Consider the following 26,846-nt stretch of genomic DNA (forward strand, 5'->3'; position numbering starts at 1 on the left):
GTGAGGCTGCATGTGTTTACTATGCAAATACGCTATGTTTGATTCTAATCTCTAAAGCTCAATCAGTGGAACTCTCTCCTCCTTGTACCTTTCCCTTCCACAAGACTACCAATGAAGACAGCACGTGTACACCATGAAGACAACAGGGTGCAGTTGCAGGAAACCGGTGAGTGTGCAGATGTCCACGCAGAGCTTTGCAAAAACACTCTAGTGACATTTATGTCATGCACACACTTGCTGACTCTGGCATACTGGAAAACGCAAAGTCAATCACAAAATAACAGAGAAACTCCAGACCCTCAGTGAAATAACAAAACTGGCGCTGCACTTAACTGCAGATATCCATGGAATAGAAAGTGCTTCAATGAAAGCCCTTACCACACTAAAGATCACGGTGGGACATAAGCCAGTGATAATGTCCATCACTGGGGAAACTCGGGGTGTCGCGGCCTTCTCGTTTCCAAAAAACAATATTCCAACAAAGGCCGTGGGTGTTAACAGGTGGTTTTTGATTTGAACGCACTTCCGACTTAATTTGTTTGAAAAATATATATTCTTTATTTCTTGTAAACAATAGCGACAAAATAATTACCAAAAATGTCCTACAACTTAGTCAAAAATGACAGTAAACTTAAAATGACGTTTCAAGTACAAAAAGGTGAAAAGTGAAAGTGGTCAAAAAATCATTTACAAAAAACCTCCCATCCACACACCAAACATTTGCCAAATAATCGCTCCACTCAGCACCCGGTGTGTTTTAATTACTTAAATTAATGGGAGAGTCTAACCAATTACCAACATAATCAATTCAAATATACAAATTAACTACAGATTTTGGATCTAAACTTAACTTAAATAAATTCTAAACTTCCCAAAATAGAAGACTAAATTAGTAGAAATTACAAGTCGCAAACATTACATAAATGGCCACCACACGGGGATATCAGCAGCACAGTGAAAGCAGACAGATTAATGAAAAATGTATATTAAAAAAAGCATACAAAAATAAGACTATTTATTTAAAAAAATGTTGTGCAAATAATATATTGCTGAGAGTATTGATGGTTATAGAGTCTCACACCTGCTGAGCAGAAGGACCTGAAATAATTCTCCACAACTACATGAGGACTAGTAAAAGCCAGACTACAATATTGTTTGCTGATTAGATCGATGATATATTTACTCTATTTGTGAAAACAACCACCCCACCTCCATATACTCATATTGTGTACCATCTTGTCTCATGACCCAGAAATATTGTTACACCCTTACTTCATAGCAAAGTGGATTTTTCTGCAGCCTGAAGCCAACAAGAGAATTTGATTTATGTTTAATAACTGGCCCATTCGCTTCACAGAAGTTCTTTGGCCTGAGGACCCAAATTATTGAGTTTTGTATTTAGTGTTGCTGAGCTTAACTAGCTCAGACTCAGGCTGTCCAAGGTTAGAGGTTAACCTTGTGTAGGACTTTACCACCAACACTGGACAACAAGTAAATATCTGCACAAAAGACAATACAAGTTAAGGCAAGAAAAGTCTGGTACTGGAAGCCGTCCCTCCTAATCGCTGCAGTCAATATTCCTTAGCAAAAATGATTTTTGTTGGTTTTTAAAAGCTTTGGATTATTTCTGCATATTTAACTTAGTCAAACTAGTCCTTAGTTGGGCTTGTAAATACATAAAAGTAAACATTTTCATAATGAAAGTTTAAATAATCATAAAAAAAACTGTATTCTATTAAACAGATTTGTTTATAACAAGACATCATATCCTTATGAAACAACAAAAACAAGCAAACTGATCAAAACATATCAGGAAATCTAATGTCAAACTCAGGATTGGTAGGATAAATAGTTGAATGTCCTTCAGGATAACTTTTACTTAATAAAAAATGTATCTTTTCTAACTTCATAGCATGACTGATAAGGTCAATATAGCTAGTTTTTTTTTTTTTTCTAGTATTCTGCTAAAATTAAACTGTATTTGCTTAATACGATCTTAGCTTAGCAGCAGAAACAAATACAAAAATCACCAAAGGTCCAACAAATTAAGACCTTATCTGAGCATCAAATCATGTTTGGTCCATTTTAGTGGGTTAAACTGAACACTTCTGTTAGAATAAAAGGACAAACATTTTGTTTTGAGATGACTGCAAATGAAGAAAAGTGTGTTCATAAAGACATTCTTTTTGATGAGGCCGTTTCTTTGCTTGTCTTTACTGTTGGCAGCGTTAATGTCATGTCTGCTTAAAAACCCAGCATGATGGATTAGATTTAATTATCTCTAAGCCTGTTACAATTGTGTGAGTTTTAAGATTCCGTTTTTAGAAAAGCATTTACTGATGCCAGGTTCTTAAGGGTTATCAGTGGGTCACGTTTTTGTATTTCTGTATTAAGTTATAAAAGATTCAAGATTTGTAGCCTCGTTGCTTTGGTCCCCCATGACCTTTGCGGTATATGAACATCATTTGTTCAGTAACTAAGCTTCCTATTCCAGTGTTGTTTAGTGTTTCCAGGTCCCAAAGATGAACCACAGGAAGTCGTTTTACAGGAATAAAGGGGTGCGTATTTATCTAGCCATTTAAATGCATGTGATCAACACTGAATCTGTGCGCTGTACCCTAAGGAGCAACATAAAAAATCAAGTTACTGGTCATTAATGTGGCTTGGTGACTAGCCCTGAAAGTGTTTCCATTTGGATAATTTAACAAAAGTACTTAACTACCAAGATAAATTATCTGATATGCATTGGTTAAGTACTTTTTTTTTTCCAAATTAACTTGGAGGTTTTGTTCAGTCAGTATGGGGGCGAAATGTGTGGTGTATGACCTGGACATTAGTTCAAGTCGCTGCAGATAACATGAAGGAAGACCAACAGACGTCTTGAAGTGTCGGTGAGATAATCTACTCTAAGAAAACCACATTAGACTTTAAATCTCTGACAAGGGAAACCACATCTCAGAGAGTTAAACTGTAGCTGCCAGTTACAAATTTGCCGTAACATAACGAGTAAAAAAAAATTATCAATTATAGAGTATTTTTAACTTCTCCCACCTTTTGGGTTATTTTTAGATGTCTCCCTGTGAATTTGGGCCACCGGCGAAGGACAAAACCTGCACACAGCATTTAGGGCAGCTTGTTCCGCGGTAGTGAAGACATTAAGGTGTCTTAGTTTTCATTGTTCAGCACTCCTTTCTTCACAGCGCTACATGCTCTACCCAGGCGTTACATTGTCAACTACAGTGATCCACGGGTTGTTAAACCTCTCGTCAGTGCTGTTCCTTTGAAAGCGTATCCTCCAATGGGAACACTTCAGCACCATCCCTCTTAGACTCAATTATGGGTGCGACATAGTTCCTGACTGACAGCTCACTGCTGTGTGTGAATGCGTTTGTGTTTTCCATTGAGTATAATTCATATATATCTGTGCATCTGTGTCCAGAAGGTTGAGTTGCATTAATGCTATTGGCAGGAAGCCCTTTTCTGCTAAAGTAGATGAGGGAGGGAACAGCAAGCTAGACATGGCGATAAAAATCTCTTTCCATTTGGAGAGCTGCCTGGTCTGCAGCTTACAGCCAGTTCGAGCAATCACACACACACAAACACACACACACACAAATCGAGGTAAAGAAAATGTAATTATAAAAGAAACTGAGAGGCGATTGTAAGGCCAGAGTGAAAGGTGGGACAGGAAAATGTAAGTGTCACTGTAAGGAAAGATGAAAAAGATAAAGATGCTTCACAGACCTGTGCTGTCGATCAATAAGAGATACAAAAATGTCTTGTCTCCTTGTTTTCCCGTTCTCTCTCTCACACCTTCTCCTCTACTAATAACATCCTGTACGTCTTTCTTGCTAACACAAGGCATCATTGAAGATTTCTCTATTTCTCTGTCTTATTTAATCACTGCTTGGAGTTCAATCACACTCATGTCTTTCCATTTCATTGACAAAGCCATAAACCAGCATGAGTAATGCCGACTTGGAGCTGATGTAAGGACCAAGGAATCAAATCCTGAGCAATAGGCTTAGGAAGGCAGTGGGATTCAGATGGAAATGCAGAACTGAAGAGGAAAACGGGAGGTGGGCTCCATGTGTCACCCGGTGTAACAGACAGAATGCAAGATGACATCTTTTCGTTCGGCCCCATCTCATTAAGAGTAGAGGAAAGCAACTTTAACTCTCATGGGAAGAAAAAAAAAAAAAGAAAAAGCAGGGGTGACACACAAATCAGGCATGAAAATGAACACGCACACACACAATGCTGAGCTCAGCAGAAGATTGTTTCAGCCTCTCTGGCTGGATGTTGAGAGGAGCAAAGCCGTGTCCATGCTAACTAAAAAAACACAACAAAGAAATCGCTCCTGTTAATTATCATGTTCAGAAGAACACGGATGTTAGCCGGTGATCTACAATATGTCAATAGACAAGGAAATCATTGAAAATTAAAGTCACTTCAGTTGTTCAAACGGTACAACTTGTATCAACTTATTCCACACGTGAAGTGATTTCAAGTGGTTATTTCTGGTCATGTTCATGAGCATGGCTTACAGTTGATTTCCATTAAAAGACAGTTTTTTAAGACAGAAATGTTATGGTCACAACAATGAGGACAACTACCAACATGGAGGTGGTTAAGCAGGCAGTTACCAGGAAAATTACCAAAGCTTAATAAAGAAGTTGGCAGTTCACAGAGTGCTGTATACAATAATAATAATGGAAAGCTGAGTGATAAGAAAAAGTGACCAACCAGAATTTGAACTATTTGACTCACACAGATGTCTAAGACTATCACCTTCCTTATCTTAAGCCACTTCAAGAACTGTCTTTCCTGGGTTAAGGAACCCAAGGCTGCTATTCAGTGGTTCATAATACTGATTTTTGTTGTTGTTGTTGTTGTTATGAAAGTAGGTTTTCCATTTTATCTGGAAATCACAGTTCAGAAAAGATTGGAGACACACAGAACCGAACTGTGTGAGTTGCAGTGTGAGGTTTTCACTATTGGAGATGATTTCAAGAACCTTTTCATCTGCTGGTTTTGGTCACACAGTTTTCTTTATCGAGTCCAAAGTCAGCATAGTCATCTTAGCAGGAAGTTTTAAGCTTCCCTCTGCTGACAAGCTCTATGGAGATGCTGATTTAATTTTCCACCAGCACTTTGTGCTTTCCCACACTGCCAACAGTATCAACACCTTATTCAATGAGAATGGGATCACTGTGCTTAATTGGCCAGCACTATAAGATTTAGGTAAAGAGAAAGATAAAAGACATCAAACTAAACTAGTGAGTAGCTTACCATCAGCGGCGTGTGCATGAGTGGGTGAATGACTGAATGTAGTATGAATGGCTACATTCAGTAGCGATGAATGTAGCAATTCTTGGACTTGATGAAGTCCAGAGATGTCATCAACTCTTTGGACTTGATGAATTGCTATACATGTATTTACCATATTAGCAATGCAGAAGAGCCGAAGGCCACTTCTTCTTTAATCCCTCAGCAGAGTCAAAGCCTGATCTCCTCCCTGCACACCACATTGCTGCATTAAATCATGCAAAAGTAGCCCCAGCCAAGTACTAAGTGTGAATGCTGCAGAGTACATGAATATACTATTCAGGAAGGTTGCATTTCTATATTAAAAAATATTTTTAATTAGTCTTGAGTTTGAAATAAGTGTTCTTTTTGTTCATATTACAACATATTTAAATTCTTACGTAAAAGTACCTGTTCAGAGTAAGGGTGTTTCACCAGTAAATTAAAACCCCCTTTTCTCTTCTTTTAGCAGAAGAATGAAATATGTAGGTCTTAAATGGAAAGAAAATGAAAACTAAGAGATGTGGTAATTTCCTGTGGCTTTTTCTAAAAGAAGATTTAAGTAACATTTTTTTCAGTATTGATTGAAATTCCTCTGTCTCATCTCACGCCTTTTTCCTCTGTTTCTTTCACCATTTCCTCAGTTTATGCCCGCTAATTGCATTTTAGAACATGCACGGCAGCGTGCAGCTACATTAACCCCAAGAGCCACATCAGGGAGAGAGAGCTTTTTAAAACGCACGCCAATGGTGCTAGCTGTCATGTGGGCTATATACCTGTGGGAGGTGTAACCAACCACAGTGCAGTGAGACCCCATCTTGTCATTTATTGGTCACAGACTCTATTTCACATCATTCGCCCTGCTCATCTCCAACGCTGTCACTTCTGTCCCCATTTCTCTCCTTTCCAATTTTCTCATCTCTGCCTCCTAATGCCATCCATCTCACTTTCTTTCTTCCACATCACTTTAAACCAAAGTTCTTTTTCCCCCTCATGTCTGACACCTGGAAATAGGGTTTCTCTCACTCGTCAGCAGTGAATAAGGAGAAGGACCAAGAATGCCATTACTGGAATTGTACCATTGTTGTCAGTCCTTTAAGGATGATATTTTTTAAAGAAATCATTATCGTTCAGGATACAGATAGCCTTAAAATTCTTTCTATTTTCCATTAGAATCACTTTTATGGTGCATTCTTCTGAAGTGGGGGTTCACTAAAACGTCATGGTGTCTCTAGGCCAGGGCTTGTTGTTCTGCTAGCTGTTGGATAAGCTCAAACACAGGCTGGTGCGTAGGATAAGAACAACCATGATGGCCATGTCATGCTGTTGTCCTTTTTTTTTCTTGCAATCTGATGTGTAGGAGGAAGTCAAACACGCAAGCATCCACACAAACGTGCAAACATTACACAGAGAAACATACACTCAGACGGAGCAGATGGGAGCTCAGTCATATTTCAGTTTAAGAAAATTGATGTACGGACGTTGTAACTACAATAAGGCTTAAACAGCTACGACACTCCAAGGTTAAATGCGGACCGTGTATAGGACCTCACCACTTACACTGGACAACTAATAAATATTGCAGCGCAAGGACAAAGCAACTTACGGCAAGAGATGTCTGGCACCTGGAGACATGCAGCCTTCATAGGGATGTAGTCGTTATTGCTCTGAGTCTGGGGATTTAAAAACTCTAAACATTGTTTTGTTGCTACTTGCAAGAAATAAAAAAGTTTGCTCATCCATCCACTTTCTCAAATGGTTGCTAAAGTAACAAGTTCCAGCAAACTCTCCGACAAAACATACTAATAATGCTTAATTGTACTGAGAGGTGGAATGTAAACTGACCAATAAATTGAGATATTAGATCTTTGGTTCATCTCTATCTGTCCTCCCCCAAAGGCACTAAGTAGATTGAACCAAACTTTAATTTGTTTCAACTTTGCAACTTCATAGAGGGTGAAATACAGGGTGGATTCTGATTGCTGACTTTCTGTGAAAAGTATCACTGAGATACAGAAACAGGCGTCAGGCATATGGGTGTGCAACTTCATGTAAATGGCATTACAACACATGACAGAAAGACAGAAAGGTGTCCAGGTGTGCTGCTAAAGCAGTTTTCCTCCTCAGGCTTCAGGTATTAGATTCCACGTGAAGCTCACCATAATGACACTACAGAGAGAATGCAACAGAGGAGGAACTAGATCACTGTGAGTGAGGCTGAACCATCACTACAAACATCACTACAGAGACCTGAGCTAACCTAACCACACACAAACCTAAGGAAAAGTGAAATATGCATATACTAATATATAATCTGAAGGAGACTTTGGACCATTTTTAGCCAAAGAACTTCTAATATTGTCTTGTGTGCTTAAAAAACGTATGCAACAGTTGCAGCTCATGTCCTAGGTAAGCCTGTGTGGTGACTCTTAAAACTGAGTCCACATTTTGTGAACTCCTCCAAACTTTTAAATGGATTTCCTTCACAGTCCTCTTAAGAGTGTGGTAATCCCTATATTTTGATCAACCTTTTCTACCTTACTTCTTCTTTCCACTCAACTTTCCAATCACGTTTCCTAATTTTGCTCCAAACTTTGCCAATTCACTCAGCTTGCCACTACCATGCAGAGATACAGCATGATGTGAGGGGTCAAACTTTTTTTGTAGGGGATGTAACCTAATTTTGACAGCTGTTCATGACAATCGTAGGAAAACTGTCAAGATCCTGTGACGTTTGTGGCCACAACTTGGCCATGAAACAACATTTCTCTCATGATATTGTTTTATTGGTCCTACATAGCATTTTAAATATCAGAGAAACTGAAACCTAGATTTGAATAAAAAAAAATACAATAAAAATCACAAAAATTAAAACAAGAGAACACTTGATACAAATCTGTGTGTATGTAATCAAGCATGTTAAAAGATTCAAATAAATACATTTTTTGATGGTTGTGAAGATAGCTGCAGAACAGTCCTCTGGCATTGCCCTTTAAGTACTTTGTTTTTCCAAAAGTAAACCTTTTGCAAAAAGGGTCGACTGTGATGAAATAAGTAAGCAACCTCACAATAGGAAACACAAGATGAGTGGGAAAAGGAAGAACAGGGACAAGAGTGGAGGAAGGACAAGCTATTGTTTGCTCACACCATGAGCCACGGCTTCATGCATCCATCTGGGGATTCACAGCGGGTTTGTGCCATGGCACGGAGAAAAATATGGGAGAGACCCTGCAGTGGACCCCTGACCCTCGGAAGTGGGTTAAGAGGTTAGAGACACAGAAAGGAGCTTGGATAACAGTCCTTCAATACCTCTGTTCACACACTCTGTCTAGCTCTCTCTGTCTCTCTCACACACACACACACACACACACGCGCACACACACGCACACACACACACACGGATCTATAAATACTGTGTGTTATCAGCAGCACTGTTTCACAGCGCCCTGCAACTGAGCCCTGCCCTACATTCAGATCGCACTGAACATACTAGAAATTATAACAGCTGAAGTCCAGGATCACTCATTCAAAGAAATAATAATAATAAAAAGAAAAAAAAAAACTAAATTAATATGTAAGCCATATCATTTAATCACCTTTCAGACAGCAAGGACAGCTGGACGTGACGCTTGCCTAAAAAGAAAAGCATTGCAAATACTCATGTTTCATACGACTCCACGGATTTTTGTAATTCCCATTTTCAGAATGAGGCATTTGGTCTGAGCCTTGGCCTCAAGAACAGGGTCAAATATGTGACGGATAAAGCCATGAAGTTACGAAGGGAATGGAATCCACCACTGTGGCAGCTGTGACTTCAGAGCTGCCTTTTGTGGAGGGGGATTAGATCTAAGTATGCATCTGAAAATGAAGGAGTTGAAGGGGAAAACTTGTGCTGGCTGTTTGAAACAGTCACTCATCTTGCCAACACAGTGGGTATGCTACAGAAACAGCCCCAAGGCAAGAAACGAATAGGTGGGAAGAAAGTCCGTGTTGGCTTGTGTATGGATGTGTGTAAGATTAAGAGATTGGCTTTCTCCAGGCATTCGGGGCGGGACTGGGTGAAACTAGAGTGACAATTACATATACTTCAGAGAGACTTTCTTCTTTGTGTATTTCCCCAGAAATAAGAATCACGGACCAAACAGTGCCAGGACAAAGTTTTGAACACACCGTCATTATTGAGAGTTTTGTCCAACATTTGCTCTTAAGCTTTTAAATACTAAATACCACCTCAGAGAATCCTAAGTCTTCAGAGTACATTTACCATAATTGATAATAAAACAAAAGAAAAACTTTACACTTTCAAGATGAGTTTTTTTAAGACACTTGAAAAAAATGGCATTGATGTTTATTGTATAATAAAACTGACAGAAACTTGGAAATATTCTAATTAGCCGTTGACAATACGAAGGTTAGAATTGGAAACAGATTTAACCGAATTAAAAATAATTAACATAATGAACATGTTTAGTAATACATTTGGACTGCATTTGATCATCTCAAGCTCAGAATCTGAAATAACTGTGTCTGAAACCTACGCTGGATAATTGTACACCAAACGGCGACTTAAAGCTTTTGTGAATCCGGGTGTGTGTCGTGTCATCTTATGTGTCGGGTGTTTCACAACAACTAAATCCAAATTTCCAGTATCCCCTCAAAATGCTCCAATACAACAACTGGGGAAAAATGATGTCAAAAAGCGACAGGCTTTCACAAAGCCTTTTAAACAAATTTAAACAAATAACAATATTATTTGTTTAAATTGTAACTTTATTCTCCAGAATGTATTCAATTTCTGCAATATTCTTTTTTTATATACTAGTAAACTCTACTCAGAGCAAAGATTTTGCAAAAAGAATCTAATTTATAATTTATAATTCCAAATTCCGTGTGTAATAAATCAGTGTAATGCTAAAATTAAAATGTTTGCATGGCGCCACTAGAAGCTCAAACTTCCACAAGCTGCGTATAGAAAAAAAAAAAGCCATTTCTAATAGTAGGCTTGCCATCACCTTAACAGTGGTGGATTTATTTTAGCTTTCCTGTTTGTCACTTTGATGACAAATGACAATGTGTGTTTGTTCAGAGACTCACCGGTGAGGTTGGTGCGCGCGCTGTAGGATCCCAGGTACCGCCCGTCCGTGTTGGGGGTGTAACACTCAAACACGCCTTGGTCCCTGGCCTGCACTTTGGTGATGTGAAGAACCGCTGAGTCATCGCTCAGCCTCTCCACAAAAATTTCTTTACTGTTCACCCTCTGGGCATACACAGCATAAGCATAGTCTGACTGGGCTGTGCTCACAATCCGGATCTCCCGTTCTGGTACCGACGGCAGGTACATGGACCAGTCAAAGTCCTGTTTCACACCATCTTTGTAGCCTGTCACGTTGCACCAGATGGTCACATGGGAGCCTTCTGTCCGGACCAGGGGTCCGCTCTGGACTGTCACAACCCTCTGAGCAACTGCAACGCCTGCTGCAAGATAACAACGGGAAGAGAAAGGAAGCAAAAAAAGAAGAAAGAAAGAAGAGAAGGTGGGGAGAAAAGAAAGGAAAACATGAGTTAAAAAGCTGCGATTTAAATATTTAACACTGACACAGTTTAGACGCCGTACGTCTCCCAGGAAATACAGAAAAAGACTGATGAGTGCAGCTAAGCCTTCTGGGAGCAGTTCTTGCTGAGGTAGAAATGCCCACAGACAATCACACAAATGCGGCTTTTAAAACGGCACTCGAAAAGATCACTGTGACTGTTGTCGCTCACTGCTATTACATGCACTCAGACATTAGCTCTTCACCTTACACACACCAATAAGGCTGCACTACACTGAGGTTAGAGGGAGCCATCTGGGAGTAACGTGAGAGCTCAGCGTGAGCAGGTAAAACACAAGCCCGTGAGACGCATTAAGGCTGTCAAGCTGCAAAGAGAACAGGTGCTTTTGAAGTGGATAATAAACAGTGTTTACCCTGATGCATCCCTAATCTTTTTGTCATGCCATGATTCCCGAGCACGGATGAGAACAAACCGTGGATTTGAGTCAAACTGAAACATCAGCCAGGCTGACACAAACAAGCATTTGTTTATTGGCAACACACTTGGCACAAACATGTCAACGATGAAATTCCCTCACAGAGTTCACTTTTATGGTCATTTTGGAAATGTATTTTATCAGGCGGACAGCACTGCTTCTCAACACAAGTTACGGAAAGTGTCTTTTCTACATTTCAATATGGTATTTGTAGTCCTCAACTGCAGAAGGATTAAACTAAAGAGTCAATTTAAAATGTTGTTGTTTTTTTTTTAATCTGGTAATTTCAAAACGTATTTTCTGACACAAAAATATCCTTTGTGCCCACAGCCCTCTAACAAAGAAATGCAGTTTATTTTATGGATAGTGACATGCTGTCTGAAACCACATAGCATAATTGTCTACTGCTGTAAAAGAATGATTTTTCTTACAATAGGACGCTAAATTGGTGTATGGCTTCTTATTGGCAACACAGGAACAATATGGAGCACTGTAAATTTCCCTAAAGATCATTGCGTTAGACAGCTCAATCCTTTGTTTTTACCTCTTATCTGTCCTGTGTCAAAATATGTGCTAACATACACAGACCTCATCATTAAACAAGTGCATTACTGTTATTTTTGAACACTCCTCCAATGATAATAATCTGCAACTGCAAAAGTCATTCTACTCTTTAAACCACATAAATGACAAGAGTTGTACAATCATGACCAACCCACATGTGTAACATCAGCTCGAGTCAAACATTAGCTAATGCTAATCTGTAGCATTAGCTCAAAGTGAAGTGACTTGAGAAAAGTAAATCGCATGAAAGAAGTTATTCTTGAAATAATATTTTGACAATGTAATGATGGAACTTATTTAATGCTTTTCTAGAAATAATGACCATTCAAAGCATTTTTACACCTGAGCAGCATTCACCCAAATGAACTCACAAATGAGCACACATTTCTTCACAGAAATGTGAATCTTTAAACAAACTGGGGTTAAGTGCCTTACTTCAGGGCACATTGACATGTTGCTGGAAAGTTTACATGAACCAATAATTTCAAAAACCGATCAATAACCAATTTTAAGACAATTACGCTTCCCATTCAGCCCCAGTCGTCCCAAGGTAAAAGCTGATAAGTAAAATGTGAAATGATTATGTGTAGAAAAGTGGAACCTGTATCAGCATTACATAGTCTTCTAATATCTTCTGTGATATTGGTAAGTCAATCAATCGATCAATTTTTGACTGGGTCAATCAGAAAACGTTGACGTAGATTTTCTGCGCTGTTTTAGAATTGTACTCTGCCTGTAGTTTTAGCAATGGCAGCGAAGGAAGTGTAGGAAGTTGTTCAGTCTGCGTTGGCCACAAATTGAATTAACGATAACAGCTGTCTCTGTCATGTTCCGTGTTTCTGTGTGTTTATTTTTGAGTTTCTGTGTAGTCCTGTGAGTCTGTCTCTGTGTCTTCCCTGTTGATTGCTCCCAGCTGTATCCCGTTCCCTGATTACCTTCCCTGTGTATTTAACCCCACCTGTTGTCTTTGTCTGTGTCGGATCCTCGTCGTGTGTATTGCCGTTGTCTATGTCTAATGTAGTCGGCACTCTCCAGTGGAACTGGCAAGTCCTGGTTTGTGCTGGTTCCCGTTTAGTCTGTTTTCCAGTAGAACTGTTTAAGTCCTGGTTTGCGACGCTCTTGTTTGATGCTGTCAGTTGCTACCGGTTGTTAGCTGCGTGCTAGTTGTTACTGCCGTGCTGCCTGACTTGGACTCTATGAGTTATCTTCATCATTAAATTCATCTTCACCATAACCTGGGTTCTCTGCGTCATCTCCTCACCACCACCAACCACACATTTCATGACAGTCTCGTTCAGATTGCTCCTTCTCTCTTTGCAGTGGAGGACGACTGTTTATAGCACAGGCAATTTTCAATACTCTTCTTAGGTCCAAACTGGTGCATTATATACGTTACAGGCAAATGTTAGCGACTGGGTAAAATTTAAAACCTTAATGCAGCCTGTGCCTCCGAGAAGCAATTGTTCCTCAATAGCCAAGAGCCCAGACTCTCTGTACAAAGCAAAGTCTAGTGCAAGTGGCTGGTTTTAACCAGACTAGTGGTAAAAAAAATAAAAAATAAAAAATAAAAAAAAGAGTGTACTTGTGCACATCAAAAGTTTTTGAAATCTTTTGTTTTTCAAATTATATTTTTTTCAAGTGAGTATTTTTTACCGAGGTGAATTACAGACCGGCTGGAGTGCTTCTAAATCTCTGGGTAGGGTACCAGATTGTTAGGTCTCCAAAGTCCTGCTTCTCAGACAACACATTTCCTAACTTTCATCTTCTCACTGGACAAATTAGCATATAAAGATTCTCATCATCATGCTTCAGAGTTAAAAGGGAAAACTTGTAAAAATTAGATTATATTATCTTTTGAAAATTGCTGATATTGGATCTTACAGTTCTTTAAAGTGTAAATGGAATAAAGCCTGGGCTTATCCTGAGAACAGACACAAACAGGCCGCTGTGTAAAAGCCCCTTTGTACAGTGATCATTACCCAGCTTTGTAACCTATATTTAGGGATACAACATATGTGAATGTTGACTCAACCTTTTTCAAACATACACACACTCACACATCTACACACACATACACACATAAAATCCCCATTTAGGGAACAACTACAAACAACCCTCTGACTGAGGCCGGAGACAACAGAGCACTTACACATACCCCAAATCTAGACAGAGGGACAAGCGTGCCGTTTCCTGTCTGCACAAGCAACTGGGGATTGCAGCTGTTTAACAGTGTGTGCAGACGTGTGTGTGTGTGTAGGTGTGTGCATGTGTGTGTAGGTGTGTGCATGTGCGTGTGTGTGTGTGTGTGTGTGTGTGTGTGTTTTAGAGAAAGAAAGTCTGTTTGAGTCTGAGTCTAAGTCTGTGGGCACAATGCTCAGGATTAATAATTCACCACAACAGCTTTTTAATGTTAACATCCTTGCCTCTCTCACACTTCCGCCTAAACCTACTTTGTTTCATTCAGCGTTGTTTTTTTTAACTTGAGTCTTTTTCCATCCATGTAATGTGTGTCAAAGTGAGAAATGTCTCCATTTGCTTTGAGAAATACTTATGTTGTTTTAAGATTAAATATGCACACATGCTTTATTTTCCCAGTGTCAACAAAAAAACTGTAATTGGTGAGGAAGATATATAGTTCTGCATATATTTATGAGCAAATAATGCATCAGTGAGTGTATATATGTACATATAAAATTAAAGTAAAATGTTCCCTTTATTTTTTTGAGCACTTTTGAGCATATTGCTCTAACATTTTCTATTCTTTGCTTTTGAGATTCATGCAACTCATTGGTGAGCTATAAGGCATGTGTGTATACATTTTGCATAACACTTTTAAACAAGCTCTTTCACTAAAACATGACTGGGAAAGTTACAAAATCAATAGGTGAAAACTTACAGTAGGCATAATTCAGTATGATATGACTCAAATGTGATAAAATCAGGGCTGCCCATGTCGCCCATTTCAGAAATCGCCACTGATTGACTTTTTTTTGTTGTTTTTGTTTCAAGTTCCTCCCTCTCTGAGGTCTTTGTTTACTGTGAACCAAATTCAGAAAGATATCAACCCCTTCTCATAAGTCATATCACTGTCACCAGATTCAGCATTATTATTGCAGGTTTTCCTAACATCATGCAGCCTTACTTGAGATTTTATTAAACTCAGTTGACTTAAGCTACAAATGCATTTGATGATATTTCTGCTCACATGCACATTACTTCTACCTTCCATGAGGAAAATGCTGTTTTATGCAAAGGCACAAAGCAATTTTATTTTCATATTTTGTTGTTCCATAGAAAAGAAGCTGAAACAGATACCCCTGTGGGACATGTAAAAGAAACTGGGCATACAAAATTAATTACAGTTGTTTTTATAATATTTATTCTATTTTCTTTTAACATGTATTCACAGTAAGAAAGACTTTAAAAATAAAATAAAATCAGCCATGGATGTCTCCCATGTCGAGAGTTCACTGGATCTTTCCACAGGATAATTCTTGTTTAGAAAATAAATGAAATCAACACAAAAAATCCTGTATTCCAAAGGACATTGTACTTAACCCTCATATCTCTTTTTACACTGTGTTTTCAAAGAAGATATTATTTGCTAAATACTTCAATGACAAGAAATTCATTTAGAATTAAAAATTCTTCCCAACGGAGCAAATCTTGAACAATATTTATTGGTGCAAAAAAAAATGCCTGAAAGGAATCTGGCTGTAAATGTTCTGGGATGAAGTTAAAAAGGACCCTGACTCTATCGCCTCTTTCCCTTTGCTGTATTGGCGTTTTGCTGATCTGGCAGCACCACAGCTACCAATTTCCAGCTCAGATCAGCTTATAACTGTACTGCTACATCACCGCTTCTCATGTTTCAGTCCATCTTCAAGACCTGCTGGAAGCCTATTACTCATACACCTCCAAAAAAAAAAAAAAGAACTAATATTACTCATCTCTCACAGTGTTGGTGCTTTAAGAGCTTTCCCTCCGCTTGCCTGTCTCCTGTCATCCCTCTTAAAACGAGCCTCCTTACTTCTGATTACTCTCACTTTCCTTCCTCTGTGTTTCACCCGTCATCAATCCCTTCCCTTGTCCTGCCCCTGCAGTTTCTTTCTCTCCACATTCCTGTCTCTTTCCCCTGCCTCTCGGTTCCCTGCATCTTTTCAGGCGGGATTTAGGCAGCTCTGTGGAACTTCAAAGTGCCCATCGTTCTGCGGGCTGTTTAGAAAGGATGACAATGACATACCAAACCCTGCAGACCTTCAACTGATCTCTCTATTCCGCCACTCTTCCACAATAATCCTGCGCCACACACACACACACACACACGCACACACACACACACACACACACACACACACACAGCTTCTTCACCTCTGGCTGTGCCGGCTTGATCTCCAGGTGCCTGTGTTTGCTCAACAAGGCCTAAGTATTTTTTTTTTTCTATTATCAATGCCCATCTCCATTTCTGCCAAATCGCTGATGTTATATGTTTGTACCTTTCTCTTGCACCCCACCTCATTTTTTTTCCAGTTTCCCCCTTCCCCATGTCTCATCTCTCTTGTTTAACTGCCAGTTGCTTCCCACACACCTTCACTGGATGCAGGAAGTGTGATTCTAACGGAAGATGCTGCTGAGTGACCACAAACAAGCTGTCCTTGATGTTCATCAGTTGGAACAAACAGAAATGGGAGCAAATGATTTCAAACTCACAAACACAAACACACACACACACACCCCCCCACACACACACACACACACAGGCACGCACGCACGCACACACAAAGCTGCAAAGCGGATTAAGCTAAGTGGAAGTGGGGGTTAAACACTAATCCAATCATTTGTGGCCAGTGTCTACACACACACACACACACAAAGCTGCAAAGCGGATTAAGCTAAGTGGAAGTGGGGGTTAAACACTAATCCAATCATTTGTGGCCAGTGTCTTATTCTCAGCGGAAAAAGCACCGAAACATGCCTGCTCCACAGACATCATCTCTACGCTGTGACACGTGATAATTATACACCTGGAAAGGTGTATAATAAAAACGCAGCAGGGGCGAAAGTAATATGGAAGACACTCACAGCAGCGGGGAAACGTGCTAACGTGGAGATTCAAAGTATTCATCAACTGAGCTCGCTCACTCACTCACACACATACATACGCACACTGCTGTTTTTCAGATAGCTTTGTGCGGATTTCTATTAACTTAATGCATGCTGTAGTCCTTCATGATAAGTTTGACAAATGCAAATGGCAGCTAAAGTCCAAAACCTTAAAACAAACACTGACCTCAGTGAAAGAGTTCACTTTTTGCGTTCGAAGTCACAAAACTGATGGCACTTACATAAATAATGTCCCAAATTTAAGGCTTGGTGAAACAAATCTGAAGTGTGTTACCTTCAGTTTTTATTAAAAAAAAAGGTAAAAAAAAAAAAAAAAAGCCATTTATGTCAAAAATAACTGACATGTAAGAAATTTGGACTTTGCGATTGAAATCGGGACCCTGTTTCTTTTAGAAGCTCCTGCTCTTTCTGACACTCCCCTTTGAGCATGTCATCACAACAATGCTCCTCCATGATGCTGTTTACAACCATTCTTAGGAGCACTAGTCACTCATGTCACTGATGTCACAGCCTGAAATATCAAGTAGACAACATATTCCTACACAAGTAATATATAGGAATATTTTCCCCATTCCCAACTTTAACCCCCCACTAGATAATATAACCAGGTGCCCCAAGGATACAAGAGAAAAGGAAACCTAGCCATATCCACTCACTGGCCACCCTTGCTCTCAGAACCTCCTTCACTGGTTTTGGCCCAGATTCACCAAGGTGTCAAACATTCCTCGGAAACTGGGGTTTAATTTTAACACCTTTCTATCATCTCAAACCAGTCTACCCATTATCAGGGTTCTAACATCAACAGTGCATTTTCACTCACATCACTGCAACTCACTTGAAATATCCAGGCCATTTGCTCTAAACCTGAGAGATGGTTGTGGTTGAAAATCCCAGTAAATCGTCATTTTTGAAATGCCCAGGCCAGGCAGACACCAAAAACCATGACATAGTCAAAGTCTCTTAGATCTCCTTCATTCCCTTTTGATGCTCATTTCAAACCTCAGCATGTAAAGATCCCTAAAAGTGGCCATGCTATTGGTACTTAAAAGCAATTGAAAGATACATCTAGGTGACTGGAAGGTGCTCATTACGTAAATGGATGACACTGCCTTTGGACAAAAACATGCAAAATGAATATACTACCTTTAGCTTTCAACCTATCTGTTTACATTAAATGAAAACCTGAATAAAATTTGCTTGTGTTGTTCAAAACAATTAAGAGAAATGTCTAAAATGTCAATTATATTCTTATTCTACACTCACAGACTGAGAAAATGAACCAGAGTGGCTTAATTATAATGAACTCATGTTACATAAAGTAAACAGTCAATTTTTCAAGCACTAAGTCTTTTTCACTAATCATCTCATTAATGAGTGCAATTAGCTCTGATGGAATACGACTTTTTAGCTCTTACTTCAATTTTGTAGCAAAATACTGGTAGCAAATGTGTTTTTCTAGTGATTAACTATTTTTTTTTATTTAGCCATGAATATTTGATAATGTAACTTCATATTAATATGCAAGCTCAGCTGAGTTGTAGATTTTGTTTTGTTTTGAAGAGGTTCTATCCTGGCACACACTATTTAGCATGAACTACAGCAGAAGGCGCATCCATTAATCTATCAACCAGCTACTAACATGTCAAAGAAACATCACCGAAATAACGTCTGTTATTAAAACATGAACCAGTTATGAAAGGGATGAAATCTATTGTCCTATCTGCCCCAAGAGAAGTTCAAACTTATGCAGTGGTTCCTGTGAAGATTCCTAAAACTCAAGGAAACGGTGAAAAGAGCAGAGAAAGAAATTGCTTGGTTGGGGGGAAAAAAAGCGAAAACAGTAGGAGGCCGACAGTTACCTCCAGGGTCCCAACCACTCCTAAAAAGCACAGAGCTAAGTGAATATATGAGTGTGACACTCACTTACACTCTACACATATGTATATCTGAGAGAAATAAACGTCACATCAGAGTATACTCCCCCCGCGTCCCCCTCACTCCTCCAGAACCAGTTCAACATTCGCTTGCACCGCCCTTGATCTTTCTGCCCTCAGGCCACCGAAAGCGTTTGACCCCATTACCATCATTACCAGAAAGGGTAGGAAAAAAAGTCCAAAAAAAAAAAAAAAGACAGATTCTGTGACGAGCAGAAAAAAAGATGAGACATAAAAAAAATAGGAACGTTAACATTCAATGATGGCCATATGAAACACATTTTCAAGTACTTTCTTATTGACATGACAAGTGATTTTGTAGTTGTGCCAACATATAAGTGACAGGAAACGAGCTCTCGGAGGGTGAAAATGCCCATATTGTCTTTGAGGAAGAAACGAGTCAGTAGATAACTCTGGGAAATCATGTCATCCTAATGGCTTGATGAGAATCCCCAGCATTTCTCTTTCACAGTGTTTTGGCCCTTTGAGTGGCTCTGGACAGCGTCAAACATTACAATTCAGGCAGCATCCTCCGTCTCTCTCTCTCTCTCCCTCTCTCCTTTCCCAGCCCTTGTCCTTCCTGCAGTGATAATCACCATCTGCGTCAGAATGTAAAAATCATTGTAACAGGCATGTTATTAACAACCCCTGACCCCGCTCCCAGCGTCAGACTCCTCAACAAATCCCTTACTGCCTGACTAATTTATTAAATAGAATCTTTTAAATACACGTTTTGCAGACAAATATCCTTCTCAAGAGAGAGAAAAAAAAAAAAACCCTGACGTCTTAGGAGCTAACAGAAAACACTCGTCACTGAAAGCTCTGTCAGTTGAAAAAACAGGTGTGACAGTGAGTGCAACTTGAAGAAGGGCTGATACAAAGGGAGACTTAAGAGTTGACTTCCATTAGCGGCCGGCAAGACAGGCCGTCTGGTCACTTCAACAGCTGACAAACACTTGCAACAACTGCCCATTACACCCACGCAGCACTAATCGGAGCAAAAGCAACTGAGTACAAGATGTACAGGCAGCGAGTATAACAGTAATCATTGTCTATGTCAGAATACTGCATCTCCATTTCAATGGAGCTTACAGAGTCAAGTCTGGTCATGTGTCTTTCATATAAATATTGGAAGTTAAGGTAAATATCAAGAGGATTTTAATTTTTTGGTATGTTTTGTTTTTTTTGTTATTTTTTTTTTGTTTGCCAGCAGAATGACTCATCGTTGTACTTTTCAAAGCTTTCGAAAGCCAAAAACATCAGAAGGCATGAGATGAATCACTACATGTTAGACTGCTTTAATGTACTTTCTATTTGCTTCGAGACAGAGGGAAATGAAAAGTTTTTTCTTGTAAATACCTGAAGCATCCTTTTCAAAAGTAAGACCTTGGTTTTCTTAATCTTTCTGTAGCTTTGCAGCAACTGGTAATGTAATACTAGCTGATGATGTAATACCTGCCTGTAGCATCGTCATCATCTTTTTGGCCATTTCAAGAGAAAAATATCTTTCCAATAGTAATCTGAGTCAAAAACAACTTTTTGGGAGAGGGGTATTATTAACATTTCCACAATCAAGTAACTATGTCACCTTCAGGTGTTATAAAAAAATACTGTAAACAATTTAAAATAAATTTAACTTGGCATCATCGGCATATTTGACAGCTTGACATCGGCCTCTGCCTCTAAGAATTTCCTTCCCTTTGTGACACTCGCCCTTCATCGTCACCTCATCACAACAATGCTTCAACCTACCATCCATTGAGTCCATTTCATGTCTTTCTTAAGAATATGACATTTCTTTTAGATATACGCATTCAGAATTCCCTTTATTAAGAAATAAATAAAGTGCAGTGTTCTTAGTAGTTAGGAAAAAATGTGCTAGAACTCAAAAAGAGAATAAAACATGTCATCAAAATGTTACCAACACAGAATATTACAAGAAAATAATTCAGTACAATGCATATGTTCTCTTTTTGAGCTTTTGATTCATTTGTATGTGTGTAACACACTCTGCTCTGTGGGACTTCAGAATTCATTCTCAAGTATATTTAACTATTTTAAACAGCATGGGCTCTGATTATGAAATATCAGCCTGATTAGCTGCTGGAATATATATATATATATAAAAAAAGAGAAACCTGAAAGCAAACTCTAAATAAGCCTGCTATGCATACTTTCTACCAGTCATCTTTATCTCTGATTTGACACAAGGATGTGGTGCAGGACTCCTAATCTGGACACAAATATCCATCTTTGGGGTCAAAGAGCTATACATTTTCTAGCCAGTGACCTCAGGGAGAAACTATTGATTTGGTACTTCATGAGAAAAGTTAATGCTCCTTGAATGTATTTCAGACAGATATGCTAGATTTTACCTCTCCTTATATTTTGCACTTCAAAAGGCTCTTCACTTTAATTTCACATATTCCACCCACACATAATCTACAGGGCTGGCACACAAAAAATGCCTGTTTCTCAAACTATTAAAAATGCTACAAAATTATCTCTGCAATAATTGTAGTACGTGATCCCATACTGGCCAGAGAGATCCGACATGAGATCAATTTGAATACCAAAATTTTTGCTTCAGTAGATCTGAATTTCTGCATACACCGGTCCCTTTTACTGATGCATTAAATTTAGCAACAAAAACAAAGCAACATAAAAAATAATAAAAAAAGAAGCTGCTCTTTAATTTTAATGTCTGGCTTGTGATGCTGTGCAGCCTTCTGCCTAGTTTCCCATAATTCTGCATTTGCTGTCACCTCTAAAGGTATTGGAAAACTTTCGACAAGGCCTCGAAGTGTAAGGAGAGCTCACGGCAGTCTGCAGAATGTCCAACTAAAGGTCCAAGCCAAAGGTGTGTTTGTGGAGCAATGTTAGATTTTTAAACTCCTCCACATGTCTAACATAACCTCCACGTTGTCAAGTCGGTTTATATTTTCTTTTACTGTGTAGCCCACTGCTGGAGAATCTTTTTATAAGACAAGACTGCCAAACTAACTTTTTTTCCAGACATCGTTTACCTTATGTGACCTCGTTCCCTCTCCTCAGATAACTGCGAGCTGTCCAACTGAGGACCTCCCTTAAGATGTGCATTAAGAGCCCGCAGAAGAAAGCAAGAATTGCAACATTTCATTTATATGAATCACAAGACGATGTGGATAAATGCCTTCGTTCACTAACTGGTGCCCTCATTCTATCCCTTCCTACTTCCATTGTGTTCACATAAAGCAGTTTGCACCCATAGATCAGCTTTTCAAATCTGTTTTCCCCCTTTTATTTATGGAGATCCATATAAATGATCAAATCAAACCATGATTTCACTTAGTTGTATAGCGCTTTGAAAAACTTTGTGAAACATTTATTTCAAATTGACTTGGTTCTCATTTCCATTTCAACCAGATGGCTTATATAATGTGACTGATTTGGATCTCTAATCAAACCAATATAACTCTGAGTGACCCCCAGCTAGTGTACAATGCTTCTCACAAAATAGTGAGAATCTCATTTTCTCTAGATCGATAGATCATCACTTGTCAAAGCAAACGCAAAACATGTCCCTGGTGGGAACTAATTGATGCATGGTTGACAAGCCATGACAACTAGCTCAATTTTTGTATCTGAAAAAACAATAATAATAATAATAATGAAAGGTCCGAAAAGGTGAATCAGTGAAGGAACCCATTGCAGGGTTTTTTTTTTTTTTTCAATATCTAGTTGTTTTTACTTACATTTTTTTGTGACTCTTACCTACTGTTGCATGTGTTGTATGTCTTTTCACTGTTAAAAGCAGACTTTCTTCGGTATTAGCTGGTGCTACTTACCTTCATTCCAAAAACTAGCTCATCCATCACCACTTCCATGTTTAACAGATAGAGGAGTTCCTCCTTCACAAAAAAAGCAGATGAACTAGAGCTGTTTTTTGAAAGCCTAATTTATGGCTTCCAGTCGACTTATTGTAAAGCCTTCAAGACATAAATTTTACTATGCATTTTTTACCCACCTGCTAGTGTCCACTGCAACTTTCTACAGATGTCTGTGTGCATCTTAGACTTGTGAGATTGTGCAAATTCTGCACGCTGAGAGCAAAATTATTAGTTCAATTCAAAGGGAGACTCCAAGAATATGTTACTAGTGAAATCATGAGTACAAAAAAACCCGATATTGTCCAACTTTTAGGAAATATCAAGTGGACAGATTTGCTGTTTTCTCCATTTTAACATGTTATCCCAATGGAACCAACAAGTATTCAAAACTGCAGTTATATCCTAGTGAAAAGTCCCTTTATCCTATTCCATTAAAGTTCTCTGTGAGACTGAAGTTTAGTATGTCTGTAAGTGAAACACTTTAATCTGGCTCAACCAAAAACAACCTGAATAGGAGGCATGCCTTTCGGTGAGGTCCAGGCAGCTCAAGGCCATGGACAGAGAGATACATAAAGGCCTTACATTTTTTTTAAAAACCAGGAGGCACATTTCTCTGCTAAGCAGACTCTCACTGCAAACAGGTCTATGCCAAATGCTTACATTCTGTCAATCAAATCCAGGCCTCAAAAGCTTGCCTGAAATTGAACTCCCGCTGTGACTTACACCTCGGTCATACTCGCTTCTGCTCTCACTATGCTAACCAGTTCTGATTTATGGCTCCCCTGGGCCACAGCAGTCATGACCCCACCTGCACTGTTGCTCATAACAGCTGGTGCACCCAGGATGGAAGCAAAGGGGAGTTTTCAGTGCTAAGTCACATGTCTGTTTTTGGGTTTTACTAAACACTATCCATTAGCAGTCATTGCCAAAAAAGGCCACTTACCGTAATGCCTTTTATGCCCAGTTTGGGACAATTCATATTCACTCCATTTTTATTCTTATGCTTTTTATCATTTTTTTTTCTTTTGTGTTAATTGCTTAGGTCAAATCACATCACTCCTCCTCTGTTCAACAGCTGACTCTTTATCCTCCCTCCCACACCCTCTGCTGCTTTGCCTTCCTGTTTGACCACAGAAAAAAACAGCAGCCTTTGGAATCAGATTTAATAAGCACGCAGTGATTCCTCTGATCCATTCAAATAACAGCCTGAGCACAATTCCGATCAACATTCATTAGTTTTTCTCTTGCTCATCCTGCAAAGCAACCATTTATCAAATGCCACATGTTGCTTTATTAATCTGCCCTTCAACATGGAAATATTACAAAGTATGCAAGCTTGCTCTGGAACGCAGTTGGAAATACTGTGCACGACTGTGCCATTTAGCTTCGGAGCACTGCAGCAAAAGTCAACAGGGAGAGTCTGGGCAGAGCTGAAGCTCGTCTGCTGCACCACAGTCAAATGTGGCACAGCAAGAAAAACATCTTGTCATATAAATTTCATTAAAATCTAAAAAGTATGTGTCAAGTCAGCTCCTTACTAACCATATTGTCAATGAATAATTAAAAAAAAAAAGAAAAAAAAAAAAAGTGAGTGACTGAGAAGCAGCAGCTTGCTAGTTAAGAAGAGCACCTCTCTGGCTCCAACGGAAATTTATTCAATGAATGTGAATCTTGGATAAAACAGACAGGCTTTCTGGGAGCTTGGTATGTACTCAAGAACATAACAGAGTTGTACATTTAATACATCGTGTGATGAACCGAAGGACTGTTTATGCAACATGGATTTGTTTAGGTCAGTGCTTAAAACCAGCAGTTATGTCTGGAGTCAAGGGTCGACTTCCAGGAGTACGGTAAAGCAAAGTCTTAAACTGCTTCAAAATTTCACATTTATGCAACAAGGCAAATGTGGGTGTTTGGAAATGTTTTCAGGTGTGATAAAAAACGTAAATATATTCTAAAGTAAACATCAATGAATCGCAGTCTGTCTTACCACTGTTTATCAAACAGAAAACATTTTTTACAGGGATGGCTGATTCTCCATGGGAAAATCGTCTCGCCTTAGGATTATGACATTGATGCATGAACATCCAGGCAGCACTAGGTGTTACTTATTAGCATACATTTTTATCAGGTCGGAAAATGTAACAATGTTTCTCCGAGGCCAAACGAGGCTCAGACACCCGCGGGGAAACATTTGACTGCCCGTGCTGCTTTGGTAGTCTGAGTTTCCTCTGAACCACAGCATGTGTAGCATTAGCTTGAAGTGACTTTTTATGGCTTAGCAACATCTTGCTGTGACGAAGCCGTGGACGGCCTTATAAAGTTGGAGAGGTTTGACAGACTGTGTCCGATGAGTGCCATTTTGACAGCTGCGCTGCTGTCGGGCTGTTAAACCCCCACGAGTAAAACACATACTGATTCCATGGAGAAAAGTGACACCTGCATAAAAGTGTTTCTGGCATATGTGAAAAAAATGGGAGCGTTGACATCCATGAGCATTAGATCGACAGTGGAAGAGAGAGTCGTAGAATAAACAATGTTGTTTATTTAATTAGCATCAGATTTTTTGCGTTTTAAGCTACAGCTTTTGTCACCAGCAGTCATTGGCCGTGGTAGTAAATTACATGCAGACTGGGCTCTCTACAGAGCTCTTTTAAATCCCTCTGCAGGGTGCTCTTTTGTTGCATCTCTAAGCTCCTGCATTCACAGAGCACCTGGACACAGTTGAAAAGAAAAAAGTTGTAAAATGGTGATGTATGCCTGTCAAGGCAACATTTTACAGTTTGGTAAGCTACACCCAGCATGTCTGTTAGGCTACTAAAGAACAAACTTCATCTAATTACCTATCTAATATCAGTTTAATTAAACGAACAGGTTTTCTTAAGAATGCTAACTTTAGCAGGTAATTATTTCCTACTTTTGTTTAAGTTTACATATTAAATAAAATGAAACTACATATTTTTATTTTATTTTTTAAATAGAAGCACCTAGCATCCTTTTTTTTTTTTTTTTAATTTAAATCTACACAGTGCTTTTTCTCATGGTTATCACTTGTTAGTGTCAAATACTAACCGGAGATTAGTTATTAGAACTGGTAAAATAAAACAGTTTTAATGACTCGCTAATAGCTAGAAAGCTGGCAACACCAGTTTTGGTTTTATGAAGGGCTGATCCATTCATATCAGCCCTTTTACACATACACACACTGATACACGCGGGCACACACACACACACACTTTTCGAGTACATTAACAGCCTCCAGCTATACTCCCAGCACTTAGTCCATTAACTCTTTGTGGACACCTGCTACCCTACTAACCTCCAAACACCCCTTCCCCCAATAATCATCCTGACCTCACACACTTCCCCCGTATTTGGTCTGCTTGAATACTCACGCCAGTCCCACATCTATCCTAAACAAAAGTTTTGAGCTAAAGAATTAACCATCAAAATTAATCCATGTGAATAAATTATTCTAATAAAGGCAAGCAAGACCAAGCTGAGACGCAGCTATGTTCAGTCATTATCCATCTCAGGCTTGTGTACAATTATGTCTGACAGCTGCATCTACTTAATGTACAGTTGCTAGTTTTTGCATGATTGGCAACCCGCTTTCAGCCACGGCATTTGTACGTAAGGCCTCAGATTGGAAGACAAAAGTAATTAAGTATTAATTAGTCTACTTCAAACAGACTTTTTCTGCTTTTGTCCGCCATTTGCCTCCCTGGCTGTCAAAGACACGAGCTGGGTAAAAACACGCATTCATGAATGCAAAATAAGGATGCACACACAAATGCATCCACCTTTTTTTTAGGGTTGGAGGAGTGAAGCGGAAAAAGGGATAGTTTTGGAAAACACAAAGAGAGCCAAGAGATTTTTGTTGTTGACAGAAAGTTAGGTGCACAGTCTGAATGGGAAACGCCAGGCTGAGCGTTTGTCACCGCTCCTGGATCGGCAGTGTGTGTGTGTGTGCGTGTGCATGTGTGTGTGTGTGCTGGGAGCCGTAGCCATAGTTACGGC

At 39.2% G+C, this 26,846-nt stretch overlaps 1 protein-coding gene across 2 annotated transcripts in view; it reads right to left on the reverse strand.

Annotated features, from left to right (window-relative positions):
- Positions 1-26,846, reverse strand: part of igsf3 (immunoglobulin superfamily, member 3) — a 107,293-nt gene that overhangs the window by 66,753 nt on the left and 13,694 nt on the right. The window contains exon 2 of one of the 2 annotated variants that reach the window (XM_007546364.2): positions 10,402-10,779. In XM_007546364.2, coding sequence (XP_007546426.1) covers positions 10,402-10,779 — 378 coding nt within the window. Of the gene's footprint in view, positions 1-10,401; positions 10,783-26,846 lie in introns of both variants that reach the window. The other variant, XM_007546363.2, reaches the window with a different exon arrangement.

Source organism: Poecilia formosa, unplaced genomic scaffold (assembly GCF_000485575.1).
Source record: "Poecilia formosa unplaced genomic scaffold, Poecilia_formosa-5.1.2 Scaffold16, whole genome shotgun sequence".
Classification (NCBI taxonomy): domain Eukaryota; kingdom Metazoa; phylum Chordata; class Actinopteri; order Cyprinodontiformes; family Poeciliidae; genus Poecilia; species Poecilia formosa.